Source organism: Poecilia reticulata, linkage group LG18, assembly GCF_000633615.1.
Source record: "Poecilia reticulata strain Guanapo linkage group LG18, Guppy_female_1.0+MT, whole genome shotgun sequence".
Classification (NCBI taxonomy): Eukaryota; Metazoa; Chordata; class Actinopteri; order Cyprinodontiformes; family Poeciliidae; genus Poecilia; species Poecilia reticulata.
The window spans coordinates 3,996,741-4,007,740 of record NC_024348.1 but is presented as its reverse complement, the minus strand read 5'-3'; the positions used below and the strand labels follow the sequence as shown (position 1 = coordinate 4,007,740).

The 11,000-nt window shown below is 39.2% G+C and overlaps 1 protein-coding gene across 5 annotated transcripts in view; it reads left to right on the top strand.

The window, feature by feature from the left end:
• map4k2 (mitogen-activated protein kinase kinase kinase kinase 2) overlaps nucleotides 1-11,000 on the top strand; it is a 36,713-nt gene that overhangs the window by 8,080 nt on the left and 17,633 nt on the right. For 4 of the 5 annotated variants that reach the window (XM_008434946.2, XM_008434943.2, XM_008434945.2 and 1 more), the window contains exons 1-11: nucleotides 915-1,031; nucleotides 2,078-2,142; nucleotides 2,453-2,508; nucleotides 3,038-3,085; nucleotides 3,184-3,226; nucleotides 3,917-3,989; nucleotides 6,164-6,295; nucleotides 6,425-6,487; nucleotides 9,696-9,777; nucleotides 10,136-10,252; nucleotides 10,823-10,901. In XM_008434946.2, coding sequence (XP_008433168.1) covers nucleotides 976-1,031; nucleotides 2,078-2,142; nucleotides 2,453-2,508; nucleotides 3,038-3,085; nucleotides 3,184-3,226; nucleotides 3,917-3,989; nucleotides 6,164-6,295; nucleotides 6,425-6,487; nucleotides 9,696-9,777; nucleotides 10,136-10,252; nucleotides 10,823-10,901 — 814 coding nt within the window. In that variant the 5' untranslated portion in view covers nucleotides 915-975. Of the gene's footprint in view, nucleotides 1-914; nucleotides 1,032-2,077; nucleotides 2,143-2,452; nucleotides 2,509-3,037; nucleotides 3,086-3,183; nucleotides 3,227-3,916; nucleotides 3,990-6,163; nucleotides 6,296-6,424; nucleotides 6,488-9,695; nucleotides 9,778-10,135; nucleotides 10,253-10,822; nucleotides 10,902-11,000 lie in introns of those variants that run through there. The other variant, XM_017310578.1, reaches the window with a different exon arrangement.

Here is an 11,000-nt window from a genome sequence, read left to right as displayed (position 1 = left end):
AGAGAGACCAATTAACCTGACAGTCATGAGACTGTGGGAGGAAGCCGGAGTTTTTTTTCTGTTGCTTTCATTTGGCAATAACTTGGTGTAGTGTGCACTTCCAAGGTGTTCTAATCGGTGGTTACCTTGGTTAGTCAGATTTTCTTTTTCGTGATCAAATGAGATCAGCTGACAACTCGGCTTGTTCTAAACGAGCAATGTTTTCCTCAAAAGGCTTTTTATGCAATGGTCTGATGAAAGAGGGGTCACCCTGGACAGGTCACCAGTCCATCACAGGGCAAAAGATTCATCCCTCTTTGTATTCAAACAATTGCTGTGACTTTTCATAAGCCCAATGCATTCTGGGAGTCAGAGATGCAATGATTGTAGACTGATGTTGTATAAAAAAGGAGTCACCTGGTTATTCTGTATACTCTCAGTGCAGGAAAACTTCGAGAGTATGATGTTTTCTGTCCCAACAGATGAAACAGGGACGAGGCTCAGGATTTGGTTTGGCTTGTGTTTTCCTCCTTGGCTGAAAGTGAATCGTTTTCAATTAGGTGAACATTATGAATGAATTGAATTACGGTACATTCAGAATAAAGACATATTAGAATCAACGGGAGCCTGCGACTAACCTACCAACTAACAGGTAGGTTAATTACAGGCCCATAGACCCACTGTATCTTATTCTGTGTCTATTTTTCAAACCCTCAGAATACGCAGCATCATATAAAGTCCTGTTACAATATTGTTCTGCAACGTCTGAGTGGGTGAAATTGCAGGCTGTCTTACAGAACACCACAGTAAACAGGTGGCCCAACCTCTGCAGACCATAAATGCATCCTACCCTATAGCTGTTAGTGCAGGTCTGTGATTTCCAGCTCTGTAATTTTCTCTCCCTGTGTTTGTGACATGAGAGTTGGGAGGAAAACACTCACTTAGACGTCTGTCTGGACAGGTGATGACATCACATCCATCCAGCAGGAGATCACCATGATGAAGGAATGCAAGCACAAAAACATTGTGGCCTACTTCGGCAGCTATCACAGGTGATGAATGTTTATAACACGGGGGAAGCTACTGGGATTGTACACGGATGGAAATGTTTGGCAGTTTAATGTTTATTTTCCCCACGATGCAGCTGGATTCCTCAGCCGCTGGTTTTAGTCGGCGCAGCAGCATGTCCTACTGTATCTATCGACTTCCTTACATGATAGAGTAAATATGTAACACATTAAAAGCTGCTTCTTTACAGCAGTGAATTAATCAGAGCTCAGGTTGAAATCCTCTACACTCCCATGTTAAGATGTCATGTTTTCTGATAGATGATTTTGAATCATTTGGAAACATTCTGCACATTTACTACGACATGTACACTTTCCAATTCAACTGAAAAACACATTTATTGGGGGGGAATATATATGAAAATCCTAAACACATACAAAGGTGTTTATACAGGCTGTGGTTCTTTGGTTGTATACTGTTAGACCCTCATGCTCTGTGTTGAACCACCTTTTAATTCAGTTTCAGTCCTCTTAGGTTTGTGAGGACTGAAATTGAAATAAATAAACTGAAATAAGGTTCACCTGATCTGGCTGGATTTTCCTGCCATTTGTATCCTTAAACTAAAATATAATTTGCAGAAAGGTGGCAAAGAGCCTCAAATATATCATTGCTCAATTCCACATCATTATCCAACCCATCCAGTCCTTCTGTAAAGTGAGCAGTGTTTGTTATTGAGCCATAAACTGGGCTCGTCCAGCTGATCGCTGCAAAATTTTATACAGTGGAGCAAAAATAATTATCAGTGTTTAAGAGCCACAGACCACTAGGGGAGACCTTCAGAAGGACTTGTAATTAGCAGGCACAATTGTTAAAAAAAACAAAACATGTAATGCATCCAACCACCATGGCCTGTAGGCACTTTCATCATGTAAGACTCCACTGCTGAAGAAAAAGCATGTTTAAAAGACAAGCTGGAAACTCGTCAGTGAGGCTGCCAGGAGTCTGACATTAGTTGATTCATGTTGGATTTATTTATGTCTTGACTCTAAGCTGCCATTTCAGCAGCAGTGAAAAGTTTGTGTCTCCACAGGAACACCAAGCTGTGGATCTGTATGGAGTACTGTGGGGGGGGATCGCTTCAGGACATGTACCAAGGTACGGACGCACTTAGATCCGCCTTTAGTGCTTTTTATGGCTGACCTTGAAGTCGTCCTGTTTAACTGACATTCATTTTGTTCTGATATGTTTCTCATTCTGTGGAATTTTCTTTTTAATTTAGACTTTGGCACTTATCTTATAAAATTAGCCCAAACTGTATGATGTAAACTTACAATAAACATTATAATTAGCAAATTCCAGAATTCTTCCCCTTTCTTACTATTGTGAAAGAAAGGCCAACTTTAGAAAAAGAAAAACATTCAGTGTTTGTTGGTCTCTAAGCTGTTAATCAAACTGTTGTTTGCAGTGACGGGTCCACTAAAAGAGAAACAGATCGCATTCGTGTGCAGGGAAACCCTTCAGGTAAGGCTTTTTGGCTCATTGCTGATTAATTTTTATTAAAGTTAACTTTAAACAGAAATATTGCTGCAGACGACCAGCTAAACTTTACTGTCTTACTGTCATTGTGGCACATGATAGACTCTATGGTCTTCACTGGTTAATCAGGCTTTGTTAATCCTCTTATGGATGAATCATAATGACCTTCCCTGTAATGTAGCACCAGTTCTAATGTTATCTCAATGCTCTTTGCAAGACAAACAGCCCCAGTTCATATCCAACAGTCTAACTTTATGACACAATGTTGGTGGTTCTTGTTGTGTAATTGGTGGGATACCAGGTTGTCTTGACAACATACCCAGTACGGCCGTTTCTTCTGGGTTCTAGATTTGCTGCTTAACTGTTTTAGATGGTGAGTCGGATGCTTTATAGATCTGGATCTCCCTGACAGTTGAATCTTCCGTCATCTTTAACATACTTGAATTAAGATAATTCATAATAAAAACTACATTTGTATGGAGTTTATCTAAATTACTTTATGCCTTTTTTTCAGGGTTTGTATCACTTGCATGAAACAGGCAAGATGCACAGAGACATAAAGGTATGGCATCTCTGCATCTGACTGGTGTAGTGATAAAATCTGGTAAGCTGTGGGATATGCTGTGTATGCAAACTTAGATGTGTGTCCGCATCTTCTAGGGAGCTAACATCCTTTTGACTGAACGAGGTGACGTCAAGCTGGGCAAGTAGAGATCTGCACTTACACACCTTCACAGACACTTACACTGCATGAAAAAGCACTAGTTCCACTGGTAGATTATTTCACTTCTAACAAGACAGTTTTCTCATGTAAGTGAGTGAAACAATCTGCCAGTGGAACTAGAACTTTTTCATCAATATTAAGCAATTATTGACTTAAAATATGGCCTCATTTCTTGCTGTAAGGTTACTTGTGAGATAATTTAGTTCTGTATTATTTCAAGTTTACAAAGATATTTAGGTAACACTTTATTTGACGGGTTGTGCATAAGACTGACATGACAGTGTCATAAACATAACTTAACACCTGTCATGAAGATGAAGGAGTCTTCATGTCTGTTTACAAGTGTTGTCATGAAGTGTCATTCGGTAAATAATGACACTTTTAATGCAAAGTTGCACTAAAAGTCAGTCTGATGCATCAAATAAAGTGTTACCTAAATGTCTCTGTAAACTTGAAATAATACAGAAAAAAATGATCTTACAAGACACCTTACAGCAAGAAGTAAGAGCATGTTTTAAGTTAACTAGACCAAAATTACTTGGGAAGAAGTTGCGTTTTTGCAGTGTGCACATCCAGAGTGTTGACTCCATGGCATGTCTGAAGCTATCTGTGCTGGATTTCAGCCTCCAACATGACTGTGTGTTTGTCTCTTCTTCCTGCTGTGTGTAGCTGATTTTGGAGTGGCAGCAGAGATTAGCGCTTCAGTGGCCAAAAGAAAGTCTTTTATTGGAACTCCTTACTGGTGAGTTGACCCAAACTGTTGATGTGTTGGAGGTGTCTGGAGACAGTGGAGTTCATGCTTCAAGCAATCAATCTAATGTTTCATACTCCAGTCTGACAGGCAGAGCATGATGCAGGTTTGGCCTAACAAGCAGCTTGGACTCCATGTCTTTAGAGTTACTAAGTGATTCATTTAACAGACTGTGCTTGAATAGTGAACCTCTGTTTACTTCAGACAACTAATGTCGGTTTGTCAAGGCACATTTTTTAAGGTTAAGTATGTCATTTACACATATTTTATACTTTAAAAAAATTTTTTTTTTCATTATTGTATGTCCTTCCTGTAAAAAATACTTGTTCTATAATTTCTCATTTATTCCATTTGAACGCTTTGCTTTTCTTTTTTTTTTTTCCTGAAGTTAAGGTTGGAACGTTCCCAAGAAGGGAATATTCTCTACTGTTCTTAATCCAGGCCTCGGCTCTTTTTCTTTTCCAGCTAAAGAGACATTTTTGAAAAGAGTTTTCCAGGCTTTCTAAACATATTTCAGAGGGTTTTTTTGGACATTGGTTGTTTATTCTTGACTTAAGTTTGCAAAACTAAAACAGCAGCATTACATGAAGAAGACAATTTCCCAAGATGATAAATGAAGTAGCTTTATCAAGGATGTGTCTGGATTGTGTTAAACATTCAGGTTAGCATTCCTGTTAGTTTTTAGACCTATCACTTTTTCTTTTTTTTTCCTCCTCGTGTATTCTCTCAACGTTCGAAGAAATTACTGCTCTCCATGCAAAGTATTCTTCTTGAACTGAAATGAAAATCTGAAAAATATCCTCAGAAATCCTCTGAGACTTGCAGGAAGTCTTGTGCACCACAGAGCTGTTCATGTTCTTCAGCTGTGTTCATGGGTTTGTGGAAGAATCCCAGTCTTAAATTAAAACACTCAACAGAGCTTTACTTCATCAAAATTACAAGGTACATTAATATCATACAGTATATGCAGAGATGCATGTCAGATGGCAGTACATGCCCATTTTATTTTTCCTCTCTTTCTCATCTGTTCTTCCAGCTCTGTGTGAACTTGAGCATTTTATCATGACTGTTCAACTGGCTTAATGTTATGTTAGCATGTAAAATATAAGTTCATAACACTTGAAATACACTGCTCAAAAAAATAAAGGGAACACTTAAACAACACAATATAACTGCAAGTAAATCAAACTTCTGTGAAATCAAACTGTCCACTTAGGAAGCAACACTGATTGACAACGGGGACCCTCGTCGGGTCAATCAGTGTTGCTTCCTAAGTGGACAGTTTGATTTCACAGAAGTTTGATTTACTTGCAGTTATATTGTGTTGTTTAAGTGTTCCCTTTATTGTTTTGAGCAGTATATATTACTATTCTTATTCCACTCTTTATATAGCAAAGGACTATAGCAAATGGTCCGTTGCTATAGAAATATTGCACACACCCGGCTTTCTAATCAGACGACGAGACACAGATCTGGTCTGCATTTCATGGATGTTGAGCTGTTAGCATGTCATCAGAGACACAGAACTGTCACATAGCAACAGTCTTCAGTCAGAAGCCTCTTCAGATTTGTTGCAAGACTGACTGCTACTGAAGTTCCTACCTGCCAACAGCACCACCATCCAGAATGATTCATTGAAGAGATCTATTTGATCTACAGCAGAGTGAGATAAGGACTGGTTCCCACCAGACAGGAATGTGAGAGCATTCTCTCTCTCTCTCTCTCTCTCTCTCTCTCTCTCTCTCTCTCTCTCTCTCTCTCTCTCTCTCTCTCTCTCTCTCTCTCTCTCTCTGTGTTGGTGCTGAAGCTTGCACTGATTTTGGAACCTTGTACGGAAACAGCAGGAGCAGAAACACAAAAGACACACTCTCACACACACTCACACACACTAACAGCAGGACTAAACTTACAGAGCACACAGAACCTTTCCTCTTTTATTAGAACCAGCTCCAGTGGATCCAAACAACCAGCATACAACGTAAACATATGGGGGTTATAGAGTGTGTAAAATCTGTTTTAAAATATGTTGTTTGTTACATTGCTCTGTCAGCTGACTCAGAAAACCTTAAACTCTGATGTGTTGTGGATCCTAAAGTGTATACTTCACTCTATGACCATTGGTTTCACTGGTCTGACCAGCAGTCACCTCCCCTTTCCCTGTTCAGGATGGCTCCAGAGGTGGCTGCAGTGGAGAAGAAGGGCGGCTACAACCACTTGTGTGATATCTGGGCTGTTGGCATCACAGCCATCGAGTTGGCTGAGCTCCAGCCGCCCATGTTTGACCTCCACCCAATGAGGTGAGTCAGCACAGACAGCTGGCAGAGTGACTCAGACAGGAGACAACCAGACTCCAGAGAACAATGCAGAAAACACATTATGGCGAGCAATAAAGGTCAATTTATCCTCTGTAATGAAATGTGTTTCAGAGCATTGATGCTGATGTCCAAAAGCAGTTTCCAGCCTCCAAAACTAAAGGAAAAAGCCAAGTGGTGAGTTTTACTGAGCTGCTTAAAAATGATGTAGAGTAGCAGGTGAAATGGTCCAAAGATGAAGATGAACCTTTCTGTAAAACAGGAAACTATCCTACTAAACTACAGTCTGACTTTTTTTAGATTATAATTTGTTCTTATTGGAATCTTTCTTAGCAGAATTTATACATGGATTACATTCTAAATCCAGAAAGCTGACATATAGACAGTCTGCAATAGTGATGAGAAATTAGAAGATAATCTTCTTTTTTTATTAGTAAATATAAAATAAAATAAACATGGAATATAAAGGTAATTAAAATTCTGTGAATAAAACAAATGTTCATATAGGCCTTACAGGTGAAACAAAGGAAAAAATTAAATCGATTTACTTTATTCTGATGGAATATCTCATTTTTAAAACCTGTTGTCCTTCAAATGAATCATTTCTGTGATAAGCCTGTTGGCAGACACCAGGAAATCACGAGGCTTTGGGGCCATTTACTGGGGCATTGCTACTGTCTGTCACAGAGAGACATTAGTTTCGTTTTCTTCATTTTCTAATAGAAATTTGTATAATTTTTCAGCACACCTTTCAATCTGTGCTTAAAACTTCTGAGCAAAATGGAGAAATTTATGGAAAAAAACACTGAACTAAAAACTTGTGCTTTTAGATGAGTGAGTTTGAAACAGTCAAATAAAGGACTGGCTGCCTGACATGGTTATATTACTATTATTTAGTTATAGTCTCTGATTATATGTTGTATTTAGGAGTATTGATGTGTAGACTTATTAACTAAAACTAAAGTGGGGTGGAATTCAGTGAATACAAACTCCCCCCAGCTCCAGTGTATGAGAGTGTGTGGCGCATGTGGAGGTTTGAGGTTACTTTGTTTACATTGTATTTAGTTCTTTTTGTTTAATATTTGCATGTTTGAAATAAGAAAAAAAAAAACAAATTACACTTTACACAAGAATTGGACAAAAGACATGTCTTATGTTTTATGAAGGGACTATCAAATTTTGAAGAATTAGAAATTGTGGTTTATATTATTAGTATGTCCACATGCAGCCAGGGGACAACTGTTAAAGTGGTACTAATGAAACGTTTGGGAAAAAGACCACACCTGGCCTCCCACTCCCATCTCATGCCTCATAGCAAAGCTTCTACACATACAAGCCTCTTTCTCTCCTTTAACCTCCAGATGCCCTGGTTTTCACCCACACTGAAGATCATTCAGGCTTACTTGGAAAGCCACATTGAACTCTAACCAAATGTCTTCCTTTCCATTTGGCCTTTACCAACAAGAAATTAGAGAAAACCCAGTTTAGGATTTCTCATGGTTTGGGGGATTCAGTAATTGACTTTTGGCATACTATCAAAACACAGAGTTTGATTTAAAGCAGTAAAATCAGTTTCGATTGTCAAGCAGCAGAATTTGGGAGGCAGTTGTTTAGAAAAGGGTTAATATTTTTACAGGACCAAAACCTTAAAGCCTTTGTCAGTTTAAAACTATATTTGAATATTTATCAGATATAATAAAAGGTTCCTTGTCTCAAGCCTTTTGCTCAGCCAGTGTTCCTCAGCGGTGTTAAAGACTAACTGTGACTCTTTAAGCTGCTTCAACCAACTCCTTACCCTGAGAGGTTAACATCAGCTCTTCATCTGGTTACCGAGATTCCTAAACCTGCTGAGTTTTACCCTGATCTGGATCTGAAGAAAATCCATCTTTCTGGTTTACTAAGGAAGACCCACCTAGGTCTGAGCCCCACCCCTCTCCCTTCAATAAATTAGTCAGATTAAGTCGCCATGCGGTCAGCTAGGATTCACAGACCTCACCCATTAACGGTCGATATCTTTCTGTTTTGCAACTTGTTCTTGACTCTGAGTCAGGCATCATCAGTGACTCGTATGGAGCCTCAGGGATGTTGTTTTAATTACATTGGGCTTAAGACAACATTTAGAAACCTCTAATAAATTTTTGAACCATACCTAAACACCATTTTTACCACCACTAAAAAACTAAAGATTAAGGCGACTCAAATAATTGAAGGCCCAAGTCTAAGATTTTAGATGCTTCTTCAGTAATTATTTGCAAGTGCAGCTTAATTCAGTAGTGCAGATTCAAAGAGTAAAATTAAATCAGTTTAACTAACCTGCCGTTCACTAATGCTGGAACTGTAGGATGCTGAGTGGAGGCTTTCGGAGACAGAGCAGTTTTCATACCACAGTCAGATTGGATCTTCTGGAAAATGACTTAAAGATTCCTTGAGTGGAAGGCACACTGGAGTTCAGTCTTCTTTTCCTCTGATGGATTCTCACTGACCACATTCTTTGTCTTTGTGGTTTGAGCCACAGTCTTTGGAACTTAGAGGTTACAAAGCCCAGTGTTCAGCCCATCTGTGGCCCCGGGGCTTCTGGTCCTGCTGCAGGGTTCTTTGTCCATCTTGATCATAGCTCAGTGTCTGCCTGAAGGAAACAACCACTTCCTCCTACTTTTCTCCTCTTTATAAGGTTTTTCAACATACAGATCCATTTCATTGGTTAGCTCTGTTGCCAGGCTCACTTTATTGGCTGTTTGGGTAAATAATGACCTAATCTTTTCCATGCAGTGTGCATGAACTTTCACCTTTCTCCCACTTCTTTTTCCCTGGCTATTTGTGGACAGCTCCTCTTACTATTGTAAGCTTATGTTCTCTTCAAAATCAATGTCAAAAATTACATCTCATTGAACTGAAACTATTTTCATTTAATATGTAATAATGAGCATGTATGATTTAACAAGTAAGGAATTACTTCAGTTATGATCAAACAAGTATGCTTCTGTAAAAGAAAACATGAATAATCTATGACCTGTGATGAACTGGTGACCTGTCCAGGGTGACCCCGCCTGTCACCTGGTAACTGAAAGAGATAGACACCAACATCCCTCATGTTGGTGTTGGTATGAGTGGGCATAACACTCATAACCAGCAGGGATAAGTGGGTTGGCCGGCCGGCCGGTCAGTCGGTCGGTCGGTCGGTCTATCATTTTCACTGTTTATAATCAAAATCATTGTTGCTCACTTCTGTAAGAGAGAACTGACGGTGTTAACACGTTTTTTGTCTTTGGGCCTAACATTATTATTTAAAGTGCTTATACTTTATTCACAATCATATTATGCATGGAAATAATGAATGTTCTCACCTGTTGTTTTCATTCCTCCTGTCACTCTCCTCTCTTTGCAGGTCTGCAGGTTTCCACAGCTTTGTGAAGATGGCTCTCAATAAAAACCCCCGTAAAAGACCCTCATCAGAGACACTGCTGCAGGTTAGATGGCTCTTCCTACTTTATAATTAATCAGCCACTAAAGTTTACAAAAAGATGTCTTGAATATTCATGAGCTCAGTTTGAGCTTCAGCTATACAGACAGAAAAAAGTCTGACAGGTTCTGTGACTGAAGAAAGGATTGAAGTTAAGATGGAATTTATATTGTAAAGCATTAAAATGATGTAATGAAAACTGCAAGAAGAATGTAGTTCTAAATTTTTCTAAAGAACTAAACAAAAACTGCTTAGTTTTTGTTTAGTTCTTCAGCTCAGAAAAACTGTAAAGCAGTTGTTAGAGCAGTGGCTTGTGTCTCTGAACCATTGATGGAAAAGCTCAGCATATCTTGCTGTGGTTTCAGCATCCGTTTGTGACCCAGCTGCTGACCCGGAACCTGATCATTGAGCTGCTGGACATGGCCAACAACCCAGAGCTGCACAGCGCTCTGACACACAGCATCGATGACAGCGAGCTGGAGGTCAGTGACTGAGACTCATCAGGGCTCAGCAACATTTAAATATTTCTTTAAAGCTGCATAATGAAACTTTTACAAAGAATATGTTTTTATACATATTTGCTAAAACTTCCACCATGTTGTGACAGTATGTTAAGAGACAGATAATCTGTGATAGGATTGATCTCCTCCACCTCCTTCCTGTGCTGCTGTTGCAGTCTGAAGAAATGCACCACTTAACTAAAAACAGCTAATCAGAGCTGGGAGAAAAGTCTTAGTCAATCAAACTCATGTACTTTCTGATAAATGTGCTAATAACAATCCCTTTCTTATGGATCTGATGTATGTTGTGGTTTTGTTTGTGAAATCTTGGATGAGTCGTCACTGATTATGGTTGGCTGAGCGCTACTGGGTCACCACTGTTCCATGTTTTCACCATTTGTGAATAATAAGTGTGACAAACATGCAAAAACAAAGGAAATCAGGAAGGAGATGAACATGTTTTTACAGCACTGTAGTTAAATTTCGTTTCGTTTTCTGTGTTATTACTGCCATCCCTGTGTGAAACACTGATGGGTCTGTTGCTGTTGACAGATTGGGGAAATGTCTCCAGATAAGATTCAGTCAGCAGGAAAACATCTGCCTGTAGAGAGGACCCTGTCTGAAGAACAATGTGAGTTCAACACACACACACACACACACACACACACACACACACACACACACACACACACACACACACACACACACACACACACACACACACACACAC